The sequence below is a fragment of the Crocodylus porosus genome, unplaced genomic scaffold (assembly GCF_001723895.1).
Source record: "Crocodylus porosus isolate Cpor-Errol unplaced genomic scaffold, CroPor_comp1, whole genome shotgun sequence".
In the NCBI taxonomy this organism is placed as follows: Eukaryota; Metazoa; Chordata; order Crocodylia; family Crocodylidae; genus Crocodylus; species Crocodylus porosus.
Genome location: NW_017728886.1, coordinates 249,902,904 through 249,927,235, shown reverse-complemented (window position 1 = coordinate 249,927,235; position 24,332 = coordinate 249,902,904). Strand labels below are relative to the sequence as shown.

The window sequence follows — 24,332 nt, the reverse complement described above, 5'->3', positions numbered from 1 at the left end:
ACAGCGAGGGAGGGGAGGCAGGGGAAGGCACTGCGTAGCCAGGGTGGGGTGGGGTGTAGGACAGAGCCATGAATGGTTCATGGGGGAGTACAGAGAGGGGAGAGAGGTAGCTATGTGCACCCCCAGAGGAGGCATGAGGGGCATGTGCCCCCTAGATCTGTGCACAGGCTGAAGGCAGGCTGGGGCAGGGGGCTGCTCCAGGCTCTTCCTGGTGGTAGGGGCTAGGCTGGAGCTATGTTCTGGGCCGTGGTGGCAGTGTGGGGAGGGAGGGCTACAGGATGGGCTACGGCCACCCCAAAATTCACTGTAGGCCCCCACATGACCCTCCCCTCCCAGCACCTCCACCTGAGCACAGCCCTGACCAAGCCCTCAAGCTGGAAAGAGCCCACCACCACCCCACAGCAGCAGCCTACTGCCACCCCATGCACAGATCTGGAGGGCACAAGTCCCTCATGCCTCCACTGGGGGTGCAAACAGCAGCAGGAGCAGCCAGCCCCTCCCCCCCATCCCCTGAATGAGTTGCTCACAGCTCTGTCCTATGCCCTGCCCTGACTGTGCAGCACTTGCCCCTGCTGATCCATATTGGCAATTGGATCAGTATTGGCCAATATGTCTTGTTAATAATGGGCCATTGGTATCACCCCCAAAAATCTATCCATGCATCCCTATTTTTTTAACATTTAGTATACAGCAGGGGCACTCAGCTCCTGGCCCACAGATCAGATCTGGCCCATTATATCATATCATTCGGGCCACAAAGCTCTCTCGAGATCTGTGGGAAGCTCTACAGGCAGCACAGGGCCTGATCCTGACACTCAGGGGCTGGGTAGGGGTAGTGTAAGGCTTCATACTTTGCTTGAGTGGTGGGGATGACCCTTAACACCAGTTTGAAGCCTCATTAGTGGTTTGTTGCATGTGGAGTATGCTCAGTAGAGGTACCCTGAGGAGTGACAGGAAAGCAGCATAGACACACTCTTTGAATTACCATTTACCAAGGCACAGGACTGCCCAGTTATGCCCTTGATAGTGCCTCCTGTAGGTCAGATGCAGGGTCAGAATCAGGACCTTTGAAACTATTCAAGCTTCTAGAAATTCCAAAGAGTCATATGGGAAGGTCATGCAGGCCATTCTTACCGCTTCCTCTGCTCGATCACTATTGGCAGCGAGGTAAGTCACTCGGAATTGACGAACATTGTAGTCAGAAATATCCCAATTCACCCTCAGGCTGGAGGTAGTTTCATCATCTATAATGAGGTTTCTGATTCCAGTTCGAAACACTAAAAGAAATATTCCATCAGTCCTGTTTTAAAATTCTCTTTTTGAAATGACTTACTATAAAGAGGTTGTATAAATTATTACTAATCTAAAAGGGCCCATCTCATTTTTATTGAATCATGTGGTTGTTGTAAATTTCATTAGGAGCACAATTGGACTTAGTAGTGGTAACACAGGAATAAAAAGTTGCCATAAACACTCTATAAAATATCCCTGACTGATTTATTTATATTACCTTGGTTCTAGGGGTTTTAGAATAATTCAAAGCACACTAAAGGGCAGGACTTTAAGAAAAAAACTCATAGACAAGAACAATTAAATCTGTTAGTTTGCATTCTTGAGTATGGCCTGAAATGCTTGATTTCAGTGTCATTTTTAAGTAAATTGATATTTCATTTTATTTACCTGCTGTTGTGAGCTTGGATGCTGTAGTACTGGCAGTGGTAATGGGAGTTGGCACTGTAGTAGCAATTGCAACTGAAAAAAAATGCTCTAGTCATTAACATTTCATTTTGAAAAGGAAATTGTTAATGCCTGTCAGTTATGTTAATATATGATAGTTATAGATACTATATTATTATTATCGCTTTGTTACAATCAAATAATTCTTAAAATTTAGAACAGAAAGTAAATTTCACTTACTGAACCAAGTCAGTACCCAAGAAAAGAAATTATAATTTATTCATTAGCATTTAAAGAATGTTATATAATGGGTTTCATTTTTTTAAAAAAAATTATTTCTTTTTCACAGAAGAAACAAGACACACACTAGAGACATCTACATGCATGCTTTACTGTGGAGTTGACTAATTACCTTCACAGTAAGTAAAATGTCACCATCTACATGTGCATCACTATTAGGCCAGAGTAAACTAATTAAGTCCACTGTAGGTTAGTACTGCCTGATACAAGTACTACCCTACAGTGGAGTTATTTACTCTGCTGCAATGCATATGTAAACAGTGACAGCTGTTTATTGAAGTTTATTCAGGTGCATTACTTGCACATGTTGTTGCACCCACAATAGTTCATATCATACCAACCATATCCTAAGCAAACTTTCAACTGTAATTCATAGTGATATCATTTTAATATAGTAAGTTAAAAAAAATCAAATAGCTTCACTATCTAATAAATCTGTTCTATTTCCCAGAAATAAATTGTTGCACATGTGCTTTTCCATTATTTTCATAAGGGTTTTATTTAGCATAAAACACAAAAAAAAACCCTCCCATTCAGTTCAAAGTAGATTGTTTTCCTACAAACAAAGCACCGTAGGCCAAAGATACTTTATTTTTCATGTCTAAATGTGTCTTCTGGAGAAAAAAGGGAGCAATGACTATTAAAGATGAACTCTAAAAAACAGGATTAAAATTAGCCTGAAAATTACCTGGGAAGTAGATGCTTTTTAACAGTTTCAGAGTAAACCCAGTTTAGAAACAGGTATGTAATAAAAGCACTGGTTAAAGGAGGGAGAGATGAATGAAAGCAGAGAAAGACAGAGGGAATGTCCAGAAATATTTGGGACCCAATCTACAGTCATGTGGCTTACTTTAAGCCATTCACCTATAGGTTAGGCCCTGCTAGTGAAGATGTTTGCTAGTGGTAGGAGCCACTCTGGGAATGCGATCTAAGTAAATCAAGGTTGGGAGATGGATGGGCAGGATCAGAAGGGCAAGTGGATGTGCAGGAGGGGTGGGTTGGTAGGATCAGTGGCAGTGGCTGCCAGGTCTGCAGGAGGGGTTGTTGGAGGTCTAAAAACAATTTGGTCGGGGTGGGGGATTAGGAAAAATGCAGATCCAGAGCTGGGGTGAGCAGCTGGACTTTCCAAACATGTACAGATATTTGTTATATTGGTGTACTAAGTTAGATCAGGCCATTCTTTGCCTGATCTAGCCTCCCCAAACATCTGTAGAGATCAGCACTGGGACTGACCTAACCCTAGTTAAGTTGATCTAAGTATAACGTCTGCGCATACACAGAGAGAGGACAGCTGTCAGGATCATGATTACATTTCCAAAGAGAGTTTTGTGGAACTCAGGTATAAAAAACACCTAACTACGGATTCAGTGGGATCGCCTGGTCTGCTTCAGCATTCCATCTATACTCAGCAAAGCACTTAAGTACGTGCTTACATGCTTAACCAAGTCAGAGTCTCCAAGCACTAGGTATGAAAGGGTTGGCCACAATGCCCATTATAAGTTGACATGCTCATTTCTACATACTTTTTCCCCCTTTGATTGCCAGTTGTTGGGCCCTGATATGAACTTTTTGGGGCAAATCCTACAGGTGCTGTAAAACAGTGCAAATTTCAATATGTCTAAATGATAATTCTCTGGATTAGATGCCGGTTCTTTCCAATGAAATGTCTGGAAAGTACCAGTAAATTAAAATATTTATTCACAAGATAAATTGAATACAGATTCTGATACAATACTCTGTCCCAAAACCAAAAACTGACACGTAGGACCAAAGAGCCAGGGGTTCTCATCCTTTTTGGACTCAAGGCACCCTTCACTGGACTTGAGGCACCCCTCCATAACTCTTGTGAATTGACTGGCACTCAATCTCAAAAGCTAATTTAGATATTATAGTGCTTACCTCCTTTCAGAGTGGATGGAAAGTGAGGGTAGAAGATCAGCCAGGCAAGGACAAGCCTGAGGTTGTGCTTATCTGCTTATTTTCTCAACACCTGCCAGCAGCCTTCAAAGGATCTGGCAGCATCCCAGGATCCAAAGGCTGGTTGAGAATCACTACTCTGAGCCCAAATGGTGTAGCCTGAATTTGCTAATAGTACCAAGCTGGAAAGGGAGCCAATCATCATTCTTGACTGGATGCCACCTACCACAAAAAACCCATTAACAAAAGCCCTAAAACAGACTTAACCTGCATGACCAGTCACTGTATTTTTCAGTATTAAACACTAGTCAGTAAATAGACTATATTTAAAACAAAAGCTTTATACATTACACTTAGAACATACATGTCTATACAAAAGCACAATTATTAGTTTGCCTTACGTGTCGTTCCAAGAACAGCAACAACATCACTTTCACTTTCATCACTGAAAACTGCCAGCAAAGAAACTTCATACTCTGTATTGGGTAACAAACCCTCGATAACATGTGTGTCCTGGTTTCCATTTATGACGGCCTAAAAAAAATAAAGAGCAATATCTAGAGAGGCACATTTCTTGCTGCTCTGTTTGACAAACTTGATGAAAACTTAACAGAGTAACAGAAAAGATAGAACGACAGCACCAAATACATACACACACACACACACACAATACAATATGCCAAAACTACTCACTAGTAATTTGTTCAGTCCGTATATCAAGATTAGAAGAGACATTGTTAATCTATTTAAAAAATAGAGTTATTCTATGGCCATCTTAATGTTCTGATATGTAACTGTATACTTTTACCATATAAAAACTTTAACTTACATGTTAAGGCTGCTCAAGTATATTTCATTTGAAAGCAGTCACTAAAACTCAAGTTACTCACAAGTAAAGTGACATAACACTAAAGAATCATCTTAATCTATCTGTCTTATCTCAAATAACATGATGCCCTAAAACACTTATTAACTGAGTAGTGGATAAATCAAGCTCCCATTCCACTAGGAACATTTAGCTACTTATATTCAATTCCCCAACATTTCACTTAATCATCTATCCTCAGCAAGGTTATAGCAATCAGTAGGGATGCACTGATAGAGATTTCTGGGGCTGATACAGATAACTGATTTTTAAGGAGGTACATTGGCCAATATCAATCCAATTTCTGATTGCAGCCCGGCAGCTTAAAAAGCAGTGTCCAGCTGGTAAGTCTGTCGTGGTAGAAGGGAAGGGGGAAGGGAAGGGTTTCAGGAGAGGTAGATTGAGGGCTCTGGGGTGAGGGAGGGAGTGGGAGTGAGGCTGAGGCAGGGGTTGGGCCAGGCCAGGGCAGGGTGTGGGACAGAACCGCAGATTGTCCAGGGAATGCGGGGGGGGGCGACTCCCGCTGCTGCGCGCACCCTAGGAGGACATGGGGGAGGGGCAGGTGCCCCTGGTTTTGTGTGGGGCAGGGTGGCTGCTGCTAGGCTATAATGGCAAGTTTTTAAAGGTGGCCATCACATTGTCACAAGAGGGGAAACATAACTGACCCAAACAGCATGTGGAGCTATGAATTCAACCTCAAGCATTCTAGGCACTCAGCAAGTAGCACATTAAACTTTATTCGATGCTTAAAGACATGCTGTAGCGTGAAAGTTTCTTAATGAACAAATGGGCACCAGTCCAGGAAAAACTTGCTGTGGTAGACAGTGTCCTGTGAAAGGAAGTATCATAGGCCCCCTGGGCTCTGCAGAAAAAGAGACATCTCTCCCAGTTCTGGTGAGGGGAAAGAGATAGGACTGCTCTTTGGCTACAAAGTGCTGGATTTGGCAGCCTGCACATTTTAGCACAGATGTTTCTTGGACAAATTCAGAGGTGAGTGTAAAGGACTGGATGGATTCTAAATTCTATAACTAACACCTCCTCTCAGATCCCCCACAGCTCTCCACCAGGCTCATCAAACCATTCTCAATTTCCTACACCGGGGTAGGCAATGCTTTTTGGCCAGAGTGCCAGCATGCCAGAAAAACAAAACAAGGGCAGGACACACAGCATATGAATATAGTCAATAATCATAAATGTTGCTTTTTTTTACAGTAAATACCAGGTTTTCTAAAAATTTGAAACCTGGTGGTGACAATAAATAAAACTTCAGATTCTACTGTGGCACAGCACCCTTGGTGCCTGCCACTTTAAGGCTTAGAGTGGCAGCAGGGTAGCTGACAGGTGCAGACCAGTCCTGATGAGGCAGTCATATGACTGCAGGAGAGCCGTGTGATTGGAGGAGGGGGCTGAATAGCCTCCATTTCAACTCAGGCCCTCAGGGCTGAGCCAGCAGTCTGCTGCTGGCCAGAACACCACCCAGCTAAGCAGCTGCTCAGAACGTCCTTGGATGTAAGGGCAGGAGCTATGGGGATGGTAGGAAGCTCCTGGTCTTGGGGCATGACTAAAAACTATACTTTGCTGGGCTAGGATGGCATGGTGGGTCCACTGGACTCGATGATCTCCCGAGGTCCCTTCCAGCCCTAATGTCTATGAAATCTATGAAACCCATGGTGGGGTGGTCCCCAGGAAATGCCATGCCAGTTGCCTTCCCAGTGAAAGGTGAGCAAGGGGTGCTTTATAGCCCCAGGCCCCACAACTTAGTGGGTAGTAGGGAGGCAGTTGGGAGCCAGGCACATCTTCAGACACCCGAGCCCATGGGATGTAAGACCCTGAGGTCCCAGGGAGGGGCCATATAGAGTAGGGCCACAAGGGTGGCCGGAAGGGCTGCACAGTACTGGTGCAGAGTAGGGTTGCAGGGGAGCGACCTGAAGGGCTGCACTGGGGGCATGCAGAATATGGCCACAAGGGTGACCTGAAGGTCTGTGTATAGCCTAGCCCCACAAGCTGTACAGGGAGTTAGCCCCAGTGAGGGGTTGTGAGTTACTGCCTCAGTGAGAGGGCAGTGGAGTAACCCCAGCGAGGGGGTGTGAATGAGTGAGTGCCAGTGAGGGGGCATGAGTTTGGAGCCCAGTATGAGGGCACTGTGACGGTGAGCTCCAGGGGGAAGTGAGAGTCCCCTGTGAGACGGGTCACAGTGTGAGGCACTCTGAAAGGCATGGGACATGGTATAGGGTAGGTCGGAGCCATGTGTAATGACCCAGGCATCAGGGCACATAATGGGCTGCCTCCTGCATTTTACATCAAATTTATTACAACAAGTTGTAGGAGGTGAGGCAGGACACATTGCCCTAGACAGAGGAGTGGGTGGGTACAGTAACCGATCATGTGACCACCCCTGTCAGAACTACCTTTGTCCTTGTGTATTCTTTTTTGTTAAGCATGTTGTGATGAGAGAGGGGTGAAAAAGAGAAAAAAAGAGAGAAGGAAAGACAAAGGAAAGAGGTAAAGAAAGAAAAGGGGAGAGAGAAAAAAGGGACAAGAGGAAAAGAAAAGGAGGAGACAAAAGATGGGAGACAGAAAAACAGAGAGGAGGAAAAAGGAGAGAAAAAAGAAAAAGAAGAAACGAAAAAAGAAAGACAAAAAGAGGAGAGAGACAAAAAGAGTGCCAACATGTCCCACCATTACTGTCTGTGGCTCGGGCCCGCTAGTGCAGGGCAGGGTCCAGCAGAGAGAGGCAGCAACACCCCACCAGCAGCCATCAGGCCTCCCTGATGGTCCTGGAGAAGGGAATACCCAGGCCCAGGGCTAGGAGGAAGGGCTCAGGCAAACAGACCTACATCCCACTTTGGCAGGAGCAGCACTGGCAAGCAGAGCACCAGAGCAGAGCGCTCAGGGCAGGGTCCGGGTGGTGCAGGGAGAAGCAGGTGCGGGAGGAGGTGCCACAGGCAAGCCGGCCCCCTGGGAAGTTGGGGACTGGGATGGAAACAGGGCTGCCCTGGGGCTCTGCAGGATCAGGCTACAGCTGGCTGGTTGGTGGGTGGGAGTGCCCAGCAGCATCTGAGCTGGGGCCTAGCCTGGCCCATGCAGCTCTGTAGCCATGGGACACAGCCACCCTGCCAATGAGGGGACACCACCTGGCCGGGGCAGGACACCAGGCTCAAAGGCCTCCCGGCTCCAGGCTTGGCCTCCCTGCATGCCAGGCACAGCACGAGCAGAGTAGAGTCACCCCCAGCACAAGAGCCAAGCCATGGGAGCCCCTCCATCCTTGGGAACAGACACCAGACAGCACTTGGAGCCAAGCTGGCTGCGAGCCTGCAGTACAGCAGCTCTACGCAGCACCTGCCCTGGCCCTAGTCCCTGGAGGGGAGCTTTGGGTGGGTAAGGCTAGGGCCAAGGCAAGCTGGGGCAGCTGTGGTGGCTGTTCCCAGGAACCAGGGGGTTCCTGTGGCCAGGCCCCTGCACTAGGGTCATCTCCACCCTGCTTGCTTCCACCCTCTCACCAATACATACTTTTTGCCACCTCCTCCCCTTGCTTAGCCAGCATTTCCTACTCTTGCCTGCAGAAGTTACAGGGGAAACCTAAGGGATTCTGTCTGGTGTAACTAACAAATGGAAGGGCCAGAAGGAGGAAATGCAAGAAGAAAAGCAGTCAGGATGAAAGTGTAATAATGAGCACCCCTAACTTCTACATACACAGCAGGGGACACTTTTTAACATGTACATTTTAAACTCTTATTGCAGCTATTTGGGGCATAACTTATATCAGTCCAAACTTGCATATACACCAGCAAAGTGGGTGTAAAGAGGCCTGGGGAAGTATAATTCACACCATCTTGCACATCACTCCATGACTCCACCCAGCCCACATTTGGGAATGAAGGTGGGCGTTTTGTTTCCCTGCATGATTGATCCTTCAGCCAGGAAAGGAGTTCAAAGAGGCAGCAGCCTGAAGGTATTGTGCTAACCTGCCTGACCCCATTACAGAGGTCATCTCAGGAGAACAAGAAAGGAACCTGGGTAATTTTCATACATTAAAACGTAAAGATGTCCTAGCATTCCAGATTTCCCAAAGAATGAACCATCTCCCTGTGGAGTGGGGAACCCCAAAACCTGAAGTATTTCTTGATGACTTAGTTGTATGTAGGAATGCAAAATGATCAAAAGAACACCACAAGAACAAAAATAAACCCCAGTACAAAAAAAACAGACGAAGGTCAAAAAGTTTCACAAGCATCCATCCACATTTTCAGACTACTGACCAGAAATCATCATAGTTAAAATTCAGTCCGAAAAAAGGAATGCTAACCCATCTGTTGTGAAGTGAAATTTTAATGCTTGAGTCAGCTAGCTAACTCACTTGCATGCTCATTTCTGCTTGCTCACCCTATGAATTTCTCTCAGTGTTTGCAGAAGCCTCTCCTGCCAAGTGAAGATGGCAGAAATCAGGCAAGGCTTATTTGCAGAAAAGCCCCAGGCTTCCTATGTTGTTGTCTGTTCAGTGGAGAAAGGAAATGTACTACACACAACTCAGCTTCATCAGTGCTACCTTCCTTGCATCTGGCTAGCACAGTACATAAGGAGAAAATGCAGGGAGGCTCTAGCACTCCACAGTTCAGCCATCTGCAAAAAGAGGGCCAGGAGTGACTGGTTGGTCAAGTGGAGGAAGCTAACAGCTGGAAAATGGTAGTGCAGAGGACAAGGGAGAGATGAATAAGCAGTGGAATAAGGGTATAATCAGAACAGCAAAAATGAATTGAAAAGAATGGGGACAGATGGAAAGACAGCTGAAGGTAAACACTGAGGCAGAACAGGCAAATAAGGGAAAAGATCTTGCAACAGAGAACAAAAAAAAGCATTTTTTTAAAATGAAAAGTCATTTGATCAATTATCCAGAAGAAAAGCACAGGAATGGGAAGAGATATTTAAAGATGCAGAATTAATAGCAGAGCGTAGGAGGAAGAAAGAACTAGGGAAGTTATGGTCATTTATCCTTTTTGTTTTCATTGGCTGCATCTACATGAGACGCTGACTGCACAGTAGCCCATGACTACTGCGCAGAAGCATTGCATGGCAGAAAGCATAATGCAACACTACTGTGTGCGCACTAGTCTTGGACTACTGTGCAGTCAGCATTACAATAAAGTCGTTCGGCAATGCTACTGAGCAGTAATTCTGGTTACTGCGTAGTCATTTACTTGTTTATACAAGTACTAAATGACTGAACAGTAAAAACTGCACAGTCGGCATCTCGGGTAGACAAGGCCATTGTATATGAATTTTGCTTTGTTAAATGTTTCACGGCTGCCATTTGATGAGTGGTTTTATGGCTTCCAAGTTATGGGACAAACTTAAAGCATGATTTTCTTTTTCTTTATCTGGGCCTGGGCCCCCTTACCAGGCTTTTTTCCCTATTCCCCCCACCAACTTTTTCTTGAGAAAGGGAGAGTGACAACACCCCAAAAGCTAGAAGTAGCAGAGGATAGCAAGGCAGTTTCTTTGGTGACAATTATATTAGAAATCAGATAGATAATTCCCATGTTTTTCTTCCCCCAAAAGCCCTGTCCACAAAAGAAGCTGTAATATTGACATGATTTACCTTGTAAGGCTTCATGGCAGGCCATGTTCTCTAAATGAGTCAAATTGCTAGACCTTCAATATCATTTCAGTTAGTTTTTCTGTAACAGATCATTCAGTGTGAAATTTCCTCTATACCAACACCCTTGGAGAGTCAAGAAAACTCACCTCTTCAGGTTCACCTCCATCAAGGGGAATCCAGGCCAATCTGTACAGAGCTACATCAGAGGAAGTGGGCTTCCAGCTGACTCGGAAACTATCTGTTGTTACTTCATTTACTTCCAAGTACCGAGGGGTTGGAACTTTTTCTGCAAAACAACATGAGGCAAAACAAAAAGGATGACCATTTTTTTAAGGCTTAAAACTATACAAAATGACATTTAAAATACACCTGTTAGCTGAAACTGCTTATGCAAACCATGGGGATAGACGTGATAATTTTTGCTCAATTTGGACACAGAAAACAGTCCAGAGCCATGACCAAATACAACTGTACAGCTGCAGACTGCCTAAAAAAAATGGCCAATCGTGTGAAAATCTGAACCCTCGTTGCACAAGGGGTCAGCTGAAGACATTTCATAACAGAATGTCCTCTGTCTGAGCTGCCTCCCAGCCTGTATTCAGAATGGGAGCGGAGAAAGGGAGTGGAGGGACTGGGTTTTTTTCAGCTCCCTCTGGAGAGCAGGCCTGATGTACTGGAGCCCCCTTGAGGTGCGGAGGGGGAGGGGAGCTCCAGTACACCCACTTCACCTTCCAGTAGTGGCTGGGGACCCCCTAGAATAAGTTTTTTCTGTTCCCTTTCCCCCTCCCATTCTGAAAACAAGACAGGCTGGAAGGGAGTAGGGGTCATTGCTAAGGAAAACCAGCTACAGGATCCCAGTCAGCAGCCACATTCCCCTCCCCCCGAATCCAACAGTGAACTTCTGTTTGGTCCGGGAGATCGTTGTAACTCAGAACATTTCCTGCAAAACATACTCAGTTACAGTGGGGAGCTGCAGTTCTGTCCATGCCCCAAAATGCACCAGAGATGGCTAACAAAGGTATTTAGTTTCCATAATCCAGGATTACTGCACCCTCAGACAAATTTTGTAATCCAAAAATTCCCTATATGCCACTGCTCCATTCCCTCCTAATGCAGAGGCTCCTAATAACTCTGACCAATCTCCCCATTGCTCCTTCCTCCAATAGTAGTTCTCCACATTCCCCCTCTCTGCACCACAGCTGACCCAAGCAAGGTGCAGGGCTCAGAGCAAATCAGTTCATACAGCACCCTGCCCTCACTCTGATCCCACGGGCCCAAGACCTGAAGAAGCTGCTGCCACCACCAATGGCGGCAGCAGTGGTGGCGGTGGGGAGGGGTAGCAAGTGGCTGAACGCAGAGCTGCTGCTGCACCCAGCTCCATGCCACTGCTGCTCCGCCCAGCTCCGCGGAGCCCAGGGTGGTCACCCCAATTTGCGCCCCCCCGTTAGGGAAGGCCCTGTTCTGCACCCAGTGTTATTTTTCAGAGTTATAAATAATTCAGTGTGTCAACACATTATGCTCTATTAGGAAACTGGACTGAAATGGGATAGAAATATTATTATGCTGAAAATGTCTGTTAGAGCCATCAGTGAATTCTTTGATCTACAGAAAATTGTAGAGGTGTCTGATGGCTATTATTGAAAAGCCAAGAGCGCCATATGTTCCAAATGTTGGAGTTTTCTGGTTTTTCCCTCAAATCAACATGGTTGTGGTTACTCATATATAAAATACTCCCTGAAACTTTGGAATTAATTAGATGCAGCCTTCAAAAGTTACTACATTACAGGCTCACAAACCTGTCACCACACAAAATTTGTTTTACTCCTTTGGTGGAAGAAAGGATAAAAAAATAAATTGATCCTTTACATCAGGGCTATCAAATATATGGTCTGTGGGACAGATGCAGCCCGTGAAACCTCTCTATCCAGCCTGCCAGGCTACTGGCAGGTCACTAGAAGTTGAGGGACATGGCTTGCTGCAGACTTCAAGGAACTTTGGCCCTGAAAGCCACAGAAGTTGTTAGCAAGCTTGGCTCACTGCTGTTGCCTCCAGATCCCTGCCCCAGACCCACCTCTGCTGCTGGCAGATCTTTAACCTCCTCCTCCAGATCCCTCACCACTGCCAGGCCCACCACTGCTACCACCTCTGGAGCTCTCACAGCCTCTGGACCCACTGCCCCGTGATTTTTCACCAGTATGGCAGTGGCAATAGTAGCTGCCCCTGTGCCCTGGGCTGCCTGTGAGAGAATGCACCCTGAGGGCTGCTGTAACACCCTAATCCTGCCCCTACTCTAGGTTGTCCATATAATCTCTATTTCTATCTCTCCTGCCATGCCCTGATGTTCATTTTCTGTTGACTGAGAAGCTGCCCCTGGGTCCTGGAGTGGGCTCCTTAGTCTCACTCAGTGAAAGAACTCACCCAGTCCTCTTTCCACATGCTTGTTTTTCTGTGGGAGGCTCGCGTACCCAGTCAAAAACTACTTGTACCCTGCTGGCCTGAATCAAACTCAGTGGTCACAACTTGTGACCCTAGTGACCACAATCAAGCCTTAAGGGCTCCAATTGTGGCCTCCATCCTCCCCTATAGCCACACCTGTTTTGCAGATGTTAGTTGTCCTTCATACTCTTGTACAGGTTCCAACCCCCTTGGCTTTAGCCCGCAGGTTACTCTGGCTGCAGGGCTCTAGCCTGGGCCCACTCACTTGGGCAGATTCTTGGCCTCAGTCCCTCTCTGTCTCAGGGCTCAAGCTCTAGGTTCCTCTGCTGCCATCTCCCTCTCTTCTTCTTTCTCACTTTATAGAGCCCTGCCTCTGGCAGGGCCAAACCTGGAGTAGCTATCCAGTGCCCATGCATGGCTTCCCAACCGCCGCTTCAGCAACGGCCCTTCAGTATTTACTATCTCCACCACAGCAAAACAAAAGACACAGCCTGTTTATGTGCCCACAAAGCAAAGAGCAAGCTGACCTTAAAATCATCCTCACCTTGGGCAAACTTAAAACCAAAAAAGGTGTTAAAGGCAGCTTTGCTACTTGCACGCCAGGGTTCTCCATAACACTACTCTAGGCTCCACAGCAGCGTGCCCAGGAAGTCTTCATCCTTCCCTAGACAGGGCTAGAGTGAGACTGCTGGCCTGAAGGCAAGTCTCTTCTAGTGATAAGCTCCTCCCCTTCCAGCCAATCTGTCCTATCATGGAGCATGCGCCCAGTGTTCTCTCATTGGTCCATTCAGCCCTGCTTGGTTTCACTGCACCCATAGCAGGGCTGTTAGTGACAGCCAAAATCCTGTGTCTTCTTCCTGCATTGTTTTTCTTGTCTGCATTCCCCCCACTTCAGGCCACAAAGACGCTACTCTTAAAGGGCCCTTGCAGGCCCTGCTTGTCCCCCAGTCTTCTCCTAGTAACAGCACAAGAGCTCCCTGTTACAGAGCCCCTTGGTCTGGATCTGGCCTGGGACCCCAGCTGACTTGCACTCACATGAGTATTTTAACAATGTCATAGATTACTTGCATGTGTGACAGCTGCAGGATTAGTCTTGTAATCAGAAAGCAACTAAAATGAAAGATTACCAAATTTCTCCAGAAAGAGAAACGCTGGTACTTATTTCTGATGAATGAATGGAAACACTTAACCACTCCATATGGCTAAAAGAGTAATGGTAAAAAAGAGGTACTAAAGAGTGGATTTTACTAAGAAATCTATGATCTAAAAAGAGAAGGCAAATTCCAGTTTTGCTCAATAATATCAGCTTCACTAGCTGTCTAGTCCTCAGATTTTTAGAAATTTAGAAATTCTTGTCTGTCGTTGTGGTAGAAAGTAACCCCAGGGCACAGACGCTATTTGTCAACATTTTCTATATCTATTTTAATAGTATAATGCTCCCAAAATGTCAGAAAAGGCAAACCACTGGATATATTTGAAGTCACACTGAAGACTGTTGCAGTTACCAATCTTGCTTTCCAAAATAGTAAATGAATATTGAAGTTTGTCTTGGAAACCCTTCAAAAATGCAGTGAGGCTTACTTGTAGTAAAGCTGCCAGTGAGTGGCTCAGACTGTCCTTCATCATACAGGGAGAAAATGGCAACAGTATATTCTGTAAGAGACGTCAGACTTTGCAGAGTGTGTGTTGAAACGCGATCAACTTCCACCTGCAAAATGTTTAATTTGTAATGCGTATGGGTCATACATTATAAGGAAACAAAACCATTTACATTATCAGTGTCTACAATTCTTTTGGCTAGATACATCCAAAGAATGCCAGCTAATTAGAGAAAAAATTGCAAACTATATGAAAAGTTTACATTAAGTATGAAGATAAAGTCAAGTTCACGAAATCCATCAAAAACTATTATAAATTACATATTCTATCCTGTGATATGCTGAAGGAAATGATAAAGAGATATAACATATTTCAGGTAAATATTGTGGATCTACAGGGACTTATGTGCCTAAGTGAGATCTTACTCTTTAAGTGAGATCTTACTCTACACTGAGAAAGAGTAAGAGTAACACTTACTCTACACTTTACTCTGAGTTCTTACTCTGTACTGCTCAAATCCCTGAAAACCAGTGAATGCAAAAAATGAATGGGTCTTTCCTCTCCTTCGTGTATTTTTTTCTAAGCTGGTAGAGCTAAGATGAAGGTGTATTACAAAAATAGTTGTATAATAGCTTTGAAAGAATCGAATAGGGGGGAATAAAAGCATACTTAGACATTTAGGTGTCTAATAGCTGGAATAGGATCTGGCAGCCATAAGTTTAAGGGAATAAACAGATGTCACCACATGACACAAATCATCTGTGCTGGGATGTGTTCTGGCAAAGCTTATCTGCTTCATTGGGCAAAACATATTGCCCGCTCTCCTGCCTGTTGATCTTGTGCAACAATATGTGAGGTGTTTCCTACAACATATTATGTTTCCTACATAATCTTCTGCAATCTTGCCCAGGAATCTCCTGGGTCCAATCCTGTGCAGGAATTCCTGGGGTGTACAGGATTGAACCCCTCAAGACCTGGGACCAACAGACAGTTAACAGATACCTGCCACAATAAATTGGCAGAAACTGAGTGCAGACAAAAAGTGACATTTTGACATGTGAGTGGCCCTCTGAAAGTGCTCTGCTCAGTCTTGCCCTTACGGAAGGGCAGAGCTGCAAAAGTGCCCAGTCGCGCAACAACCTGAACCCTCATTATATGCTTATAATATGCATTATATGTATTATTTGCTTTTCCATTGTGCCGTCATAAAAATGGTTTTGTGTGTTTGCACCCTAAGACTCTGTTTAAGAAACCTACCAGTGAAGGTGAAAGGGTCCTGGAACCTGGGCCTCCCAATCTGGGGGCAGATACCCTAACCGATAGGCTATTAGGATAAAAGGTAGGTGGACCTTCCTCTACTGCTTTACATTCAGCAAGCAATGACATGCAAGGTAATTCCAATTCACCACATCAGGAATTGCAAACGGTGTGTGTGTGTGTACCTGCCATTTAGGCACATAAAGCAGAATGTGATTGGCCCCAGATCCCTCTCTTATAAATACACTGTAGAATGGTCAAATGATGCATAATTACTTGACAATCTTAAAATACCTGAAAAAACTACTCCTATCTTTGTCATTGATGAGTTGCATTGTTTTCCAGACTTGGAAAACTCTGTTTCTGCTTAATACAAATATTTAGCCCAGAGGCAGGAAAGATCTGATAACTCTTAAAAGTCAAAGGTACAAACTAAAGTTAAACAATCTGTTTCTAAAATAATTGCAATAAATTATTTTATTAAATTAACTTCCATAAATTATTTTATAAACAGAAAAAACCCCTATGTGAAATAAGATACTGTATTTTCCTTAGTCTTCCAGAAGAACATTTAACTTATTAGAAAATAATTTACTGCGATTATTTTTTTTAAAACTTTTAAATATATTCTTGTCCAATTGCTGTATTAAGCTTGCTTTATTCAGTTTAGCAAGCCTGTTAAGAGTGATTGTGCAGCTCAGAGCTATAAGAAAAGCTTCTCTAGTTACAATGTAGATGTTGCCAGATTGGAAAACTAAATATAAGAAATGAAATATGTTATTAAAGGCAAGTGATAGCTTCCTGTCAAAAGAAAAAAAAGACATCCTATATGAGCTAAATGCTCTTTCTATGGTAAGCCAATTTTCCTCCTAAGTAAATTATAGCAATAAATTTAATATAATTTGGTAAAATCTGAAGCAGTCAGCTTTTGGGTAAATTCTCTTTACAATTATTTCCACCTCAAAATCCAGAAAAGTGCTGGAGCCTTGTTATCTGGTCTGATTCTTAGTAGGTTGTTTTAAATATAGTAGGTATACACACATACACACACACGCACCCCCCCACCATATATTTCGCCAAGAGTCAGATTAGGCTACAAACCTTTATTCACTCAAACAGTTCTGTTCACTTGACTGAACCTAGGCACATAAGTAAAAAGTTGTCATGTAAGGAAGATGCTTAAAGGTCCAGTTCTGACATATATGGCACACTCGAACACAGCCCACATTCATAGATTCATAGATTGTAAGGCTGGAAGGGACCTCAGAAGTTCATAGGGTCCAGCCCCCTGAACCAGGCACGAAAGACAACTGGGGTCAGGTGATCCCAGCAAGGTCACTGTCCAGTCTCCTCTTGAAGATTTCCAGAGTAGGTGATTGCACCACCTTTGGAGGGAGCTTGTTCCACAGTCTGGACACCATGCCTGTGAAGAAGTTTTTCCTAATGTTGAGTCTGAAAGTCTTTCAGGAGGCTGTGGCCATTACTCCTAGTTTACCCCAAAGGTGCCCTGGTGAACAGCTGTTCACCGAGCCCTTGATGTACTCCCTTAATGTAGCAGTAAGCTGCTACCAAGTCCCCTCTCAGCCTTCTCTTTTTCAGGCAGAAGAGTCCCAGGTCCCTCAGCCTTTCCTCGTATGGCTTGCCCTGCAAGTCTCTGATCATATGGGTGGCTCTTTGCTGGATTCTCTCAGGCTTGTCCACATCCTTGTCCTCCAGCTGCGGTCTCACCAGTGCTGAGTTTGAGCGGAAGAATCACTTCCTTGGATTTGCTGGAGATGCATCGATTGATGCATGACAGTGTATTATCAGGCCTGCTGGCTACTACGTTGCAGTGATGGCTCATATTCATACTGTGGTCTGTTATAACCCCCAGGTGGCTTTCATTCATGGTGCTGGTCATTTTGGTGCCACCACGCCTATAGGTTGTTTGTCCCCAGGTGAAGCACTTTACATTTCTCAATGTTGAACTTCATCAGATTCCGTTCCACCCAGCTTGCTAACCTGTCTAGGTCTGCCTGTATCTGTAGCCTGTCTTCCAGCATGACCACACTCTGCCATAACTTGGCGTCATCCGCAAACTTAGCAAGTGAGCTCTTCACCCCCACATCCAAATCAATGATAAAGATGTTGAAAAGTACTGGACCAAACACTGATCCCTGTAGGACACTGCTGGCCACTTCTCACCAGGATGACACAGATCCATTAATTTGGACTCTCTGGGTCCTATCCAATAGCCAGTTTCCCACCCGCTTGACTGTCTCAGATTCAAGCCCATAATCCTCCACTTTTCTCATGAGGACATCATGGGATACCAGATCAAAGGCTTTTGGAAGTCAAGTTATACAATGTCAACCTCCCCTCTCTTGTCCAGGTGGTGAGTTACCTGGTCATAAAAGGAGATGAGGTTGGTAAGGCAAGACCTGCCTGCAATGAAGCCATGCTGTCATTCAGGATCCTACTTTCTGCAAGCTTATCGCAAATAGACTCCTTGAAGATTTTTTCCAGGATTTTCCCTGAGATAATTGGCCTATAGTTACCCAGGTCCTACCTCCTGCCCTTCTTGTAGATGGGCACAACATTGGCCCTCTTTCAGTCCTCAGGGACCTCTCCAGAGCACCACTGGTTTTGGAAGAGTTTTGCCAAGGGTTCTGCGATGACTTCAGCCAGCTCCGTCAGCACTCTCAAATGAAGTTCATCCGGTCCTGCTGACTTACATATGTCTAATTTTTTCACTGATCATATGCCAATTCTATGGCAATTGTAGGAAGACAGCCATTCCTACCCTGCTCCTTCTGCACCCTACCTGGCATGATTTTCCCTTTGGCCCAGTGAAATACTGAGGCAAAGTAACCATTCAGGAATTCAGTTTTCTCCTGAGTGGTGGTAACCAGATGTCCTGAGTTGTTAAGCAATGGCTCCACACTCCCATGTGTTTTCCTCCTGTTCCCTGTGTACCTAAAGAAGGACTTCTTGTTGTCCTTGATTCTCATGGCTAATTTGGGTTCAGTGACCATTTTAGCCTTTCTGATCTGTTCTGTACAGGTGCAGGCCGTGATTGTATAGTCCTCTTTAGGGCCTGCCCCAAGCTTCCATTGTTTAAAAGCCTATTTCCTTTTTCTTAAGAGGACCATGATTTCCCTGTTTAGCCAAGAGGGATTCCTAGCCCTTCTGTTTCCTTTTCTCCACATGGGAATGGACTTCCTTTGTGCTTCAAGGATGGTATCCTTAAGGAACGATCACTCTCTATGCATGCCTTTTGCCTTTGGTCCCTGGTCCCACAGCACTTCTGCACTAGTGACCTGAGCTTGTTGAAATTTGCATTTTTGAAGTCCAAGACTTCAACCCAGCTATCAGATTTGTCTGCCTTGTGATGGACAGTGAACATGATGGTTTCATGGTCGCTGTCACCCAGACTTCCCTCTATATTTACATCTGTCATCTCCTTTGGCCAGAACCAAGTCTAGCAGAGTGTTGCCTCCTGAGTCAGGAAGAGCTCCTCGACACAGATCAGGAAGGAACACAACCCATCTGACCTGACCGAGGGTTCCTCCCAGGAGATGTCTGGATAATTGAAGTCGCCCATGATGACCATGTCTCGTGTATGCGTGACCTCTGTCAGCTCTTGGGCAAACCCTAGATCAAGTTCTTCCCCCTGCTTTGGTGGTGTGTAGTATACACCTACAATTAGGTCTCTCTTGCTGTGCCCTTCCCTGCACCCTGTCCCCGTCCCCCCCCAGCTTGATCCAGAGAGTTTCAAGCCATTCTTCTTTGAAGCCAATGTCAAAGTTAAGCAGAATTATGACTATGTGCACTACGTTTCAGTATTCAAAGTATATTTTTGCTACCACTTGAAAGATGTGATTCATTTACATTATTCACAGTAAATAATATATATATTGGTAGCCCTTTTTCAATAGCTTACCTCATTGGTTTCTGCTCCATCTGTTTTAACATACATAATACGATAACCATTTACGTGCTTAGAAGCAGGATCCCATGTTATCCTTGCAGTGCTGTGTCCAATGTCTGAAAATCTCAAGTTCCTTGGTGGACTTAAGGGCACTTGGAAAAAAAGTAATTAAAATCATGAAAATAGGTCTATTTTTATCTATGAAGGACCAGCTGTCTTGACAATGAACAGCTCTATTTTCCAGTCTTATTTTCCTATGATCATATGACATTGTTAAACCATATAACAGTCTCATGATAAGTTACAGTTCAGGTTCCAATTAGTAAAGCAATGGCTTAAAATTTATGTCTACATGAGACACGGACTTGCACACCCAAGTACTAAATGACTGTGTAGTACCTAGAGATACTGCACAATAGTGTCCCCACACAACTTTGTGGTAATGCTGACTATGCAGTAGCTCATTACTACTGTACAGTAGCGTCACGTCACAGTTCATGCCCCACAATGCTACTGTGCAGTACTAAGAAGCTGCTGCACAGTAGTAATGAGCTACTATACCGTAAGCTTCTCATGTAGAGGTGGCTTTTGTATCCTAATTCATTTCAATGGGATTACATATGTGCTAAGAGCCAAATCCCAAAAAGCACTGGCACCTAGGCAAGGGACAGAAGTTACACTTAAATCAGTTTAAGTGATCAGAAACTGGTTTAAACCTGTAGGAGAACAGAAGCTCAGTGCACATAAACCTGTTTCAAAATGGCTGAAACTGGTTTGAGATAAACCTGGTTGAATGTAGTATCAGACTTAACTGATTCGGGTCAAACCAATTTATGAAATTTCTGTCCCAGACCCCTTCCTGGTTCAAGTTAAATCAGTCCCCCAGCATCCCAGTATGCTTTCCAGCCCTGGGCTGGGCTGTCTGCTCCAGTGAGGAGGGCTGGTCCCACCCCTGTGCTCTCTGGCTGCAGCAGTGAGGGCTGGTTGCCTAGAAGGGGGGAGGGGCAAGCCTGGCTGGAGAGGCAACCCAGTCTGCAGGAAGGGAGGACTGCCTGCCCTGGCAAGCCCCATCCGGAGTCTGGGGCCAGGGAGGGGGCGTTAAATACCCCTTCCCTGCCCAAACTTACTGCTGGCTGCATCTGTGGACTACAAATCCCAGAGACATCTGGAAGCAGGAAAAAGTGATGAGCAATCCTGCAGAGTCCTGCTGCTATAATTCTGGACTGCAAATCCTAAAGACCTTGGGGGCAGTAGGAAGAGGAAGTGAACACAGCCAGAGAGCCATGCTCTAGCACTCCCTGGCTTCTGGCCCGAGTCATTGCAGGCATGTGGCTGCATTTCCTGAATCAAAGGGAAATATCTCTTCACCTCCATTTCAATTTAATCCATGCAGCTTAGACTAAACTGCAAAGACTGACTTGATTCAGCTTTGGGCTTTCTGACTGTCTGTACCTAGCCCTAAACTCCCCATGACATCAATTTATGTACCTAGCTCTTACCAACAGCAGAGAAAGTGCCCAAATAGGAATTTTATACCAAATACCTTTCTGGGTCTGGCCCCAAATACTTTGCTAACTTGGGGGTCTAAGACAATGGTAAATATAAGAGGCAGTGATGATGAATATTGAAACTGAAAAAATAGAAATTGGGATCTTGCTTGTATCTGAAAGTAGACTTGGCTTTATACTCAACAGTATTTTCCACAATCCTACATTTCAGTTCGTATGAATTTACTTCAACCGCATCTGTGCCCCATATGTGTTTGCTAAAAAACTTGCTGACAAGGAATGTTAGAAGAGATGACAGCTTTTAAAGGCATATAAGACAGTCAAGAAATGGACAATAACGTTTGATTTCTACATCTAACTCCAAAGTGCATCACAAATACTAAATTCAAAGCATATATCACAACAAATTCATATTTGGAGAATATTTGACCACAAATTTTGACCTATATTCACACTAGCGATGCTCAAACATTCTAACACTTGCCCAAAAGTGAAAATAAAAAGATGGTGAGTACAGTGAGTCTGCATTCATGTGACTATTAGAAAAAATATTAGAAAAAAAATCCACTATTTGTTCTATTTAATAAGCTATTTCATTTAACAGGGACACAGGAGCTGTTAAGACATCTCATTACAGCTACAAGGGTATGAGTTCAAGTCTTGCTCTGGCTTCATGCCAAAAGTGACCTATCGTTCAGCCTGGAAAGTCAAGGACAGCTGCTGTATGTGAGACTTGCCACATCACTCCCCTGTGTGCCACTGACTAAGAAACTGGTATGCCTTAACCACACAAGCCCAATGCTCTGTTAGTCTCAGATGGACCTTCTTTCTACTGGGTTACCCTCATATTTGTCCATATAGTTTCTTTTATAAGGTTAGGCTACCTCCTTCCAGAACCTTCAACAGGGCACCTGATTTCTCGGAAAGTGAGAACTAATGCAGCGACTCTAAAGAGAATATTAGAGATGCTGTTTGATGGCTACACATTTCTCTCTCCATTATATAGAACATTCCTTGTATGTAGACAAGATTGCATTTGGATGAAGTGTTCTCTGAGCAGCAACTTCCTTTAGGGCATAACCCACAGTATATATTGCTTAATTGGTGTAAACAGAAAGAAGACTATGTTAAATCTGTTTCCCCTCACTTCAGGGGGAAGCAATTTGGCTATCTCCACTATTGGTACAAGAAGCCCTAGTACCAGCCTTAAACTTGTTGCAAATTATTTCCTCCGCACTGTAAACTCAGAGATAGACCAAATTTAAGTTCACTCCTGCCCTCACATGCTCACTCCCCGCCCAAGAGTATGAGCGAATAAATATCAGCCTGCAGAAGCCCCCCCCAAATGCTGCTACTTTTCATGAAGACTGCTGGCACATGGGAGTAAGGGAGTGCATGTGAAATTTCATCACAGCATTAAATGGGCTACAGTGGTTGTACTGCTAGCTTGTGTATTGCTTCATATGGTATTTAGAGCCAGTATTCAGGACCTCATACAGTATTTAGGCCAATTTGAGCCTAAATATGTAAGGAAATGCTTAACCAATTTCAAAACAAACATGCAAACTCCATCTGCTATGTGAAAGGAGCATTAGGGAAAGGAAATGAATTACGTTAGAGAGGGGTCTGACACCTTCTAGCTTTCATGGTATTCCTCTGGGTGGAGGGACAGGAGTATTGTGGGCTGGCTTTTCCTTCCAGAAGAAAAGCATGCCAATAATGCACCCAAGGCAGGCCTCTCTCACCCTTCCCCAGAAGGCAGCATGCACAGCAGCAACAAGCAGGAGGTGCAAGCACTGTGTGTCATGGAGTGTAAAGCATTCTCGGAATCACAGTCCTCTAGAGCAGCAGAGGAGTTCACTGCTGCTCGGGGCAACTTTCACCCCAGAAACTACTTTCACCCCAGAAACTCCCCAGAATACCTTGCACTGCATAACATACTGCTTATGCCATTGCAATTTAGAGTTGGGAAATGCAAAAGAGTAGAGGAGGAGAATGAGATACCCCACACCTTCCTTCTGGCACCCCTCCCCTTATTGAGACTGGGGGCACATGCCCTGCTTTCCCATCCCATAGTACACTGCTGTTTCTTTCTATCATGTGTGACCTGTGCAATGTATTTAATTTCACTGATGGTTCCTCAACCTGATGAAGGTTATTTAAACCTGAAATCTTGCTATGAAGTATTTTTCCAACTATTTGAGTTGGTCTAATAAAAGATATCAGATTTACTCAAAGAACCTCATCTGCCTCTGTTGCCTTAGACCAACACAACTACAACCTACACCCTTGTATCACAAAGTACACTAACCGGTCTCACTGTATTCCTTTGGAAATCTAACCTCTTGACTATAATAACTAGGAGTCTGCCTAGATCAGAGGGCCAGCTGCCATTTTCAAGGGCTTATCATGACTGGGTCCCCACCCCCCATGCCTTTGATTGGCTAAAGGATCCTGGTGGCCCCACCCCTCGCCACTGATTGGTGGAGAGGGGCAGGACTGCACAACAGGTAGCCCTCTCAGCCAATCAGTGGTGAGGGACAGTGGCAGCAGCCACTTTGCATACTTGCCTTCCTGCTGGCAGCCTCCCTCCACCCTTTCCCCAGGTGGGCTCCGTGGCCGCAGGGACTACTGGCTCCCACTAGGAACCCAGCATTTTATTTTTAGTAAGTTTTTTTCCCCCGCAGACTTCACAGAGATCGCCCAATTTCATGATTTCTGCAAAATCTGCATAATCATGATTTGGGTAGGTCCCTAATAATAACTGTGATATGACAGAGAATTCTGCCACCTATTATTTAATATTTGAAGTGAATTCCTTGACAGTGGCTCAAGATGTAAAATAAAGTACTTGCTAATTGTGCACTAGTATGGCATAGGGATTTTTTGCTCTTCTGTTAACCACTGAAGATTTGACTTTTCTATAACTCAAGTAATGCTACTGCAAATTTGCAAATTAGGCAGATCACTGTTACATTTTCCAGCAAGAAAGTGGCATGTCAATTCTGTGGTTGGGAACCAACACAGATCACAATGCAACAAATAAAATACTAAAGGTAGTCTGAACAGTCAAACAGACTGTCTGCTTTCAGAGGTACCACTAGCTAGACTGTGGGAGACTTGGCTGTTTCCTTCCTGCTGGAAAGGAAGTCCAGTCTCTCTTTAGTAAAGCAGGATGGGTTGTGTGCAGTCATCATCACTGTTTATTCATTTCTGGTATCAATACCAACCCACCCACAGAAGCAATTGGAATTACAACCTTATCAA

At 44.7% G+C, this 24,332-nt stretch overlaps 1 protein-coding gene across 2 annotated transcripts in view; it reads right to left on the bottom strand.

The window, feature by feature from the left end:
- COL14A1 (collagen type XIV alpha 1 chain) overlaps positions 1–24,332 on the bottom strand; it is a 184,646-nt gene that overhangs the window by 100,335 nt on the left and 59,979 nt on the right. For both annotated transcript variants that reach the window (XM_019552346.1, XM_019552340.1), the window contains exons 14-19: positions 19,570–19,709; positions 14,373–14,499; positions 10,502–10,641; positions 4,296–4,428; positions 1,681–1,752; positions 1,135–1,277 (exon numbers count right to left, since the gene is read on the bottom strand). In XM_019552346.1, coding sequence (XP_019407891.1) covers positions 1,135–1,277; positions 1,681–1,752; positions 4,296–4,428; positions 10,502–10,641; positions 14,373–14,499; positions 19,570–19,709 — 755 coding nt within the window. The remainder of the gene's footprint in view (positions 1–1,134; positions 1,278–1,680; positions 1,753–4,295; positions 4,429–10,501; positions 10,642–14,372; positions 14,500–19,569; positions 19,710–24,332) is intronic.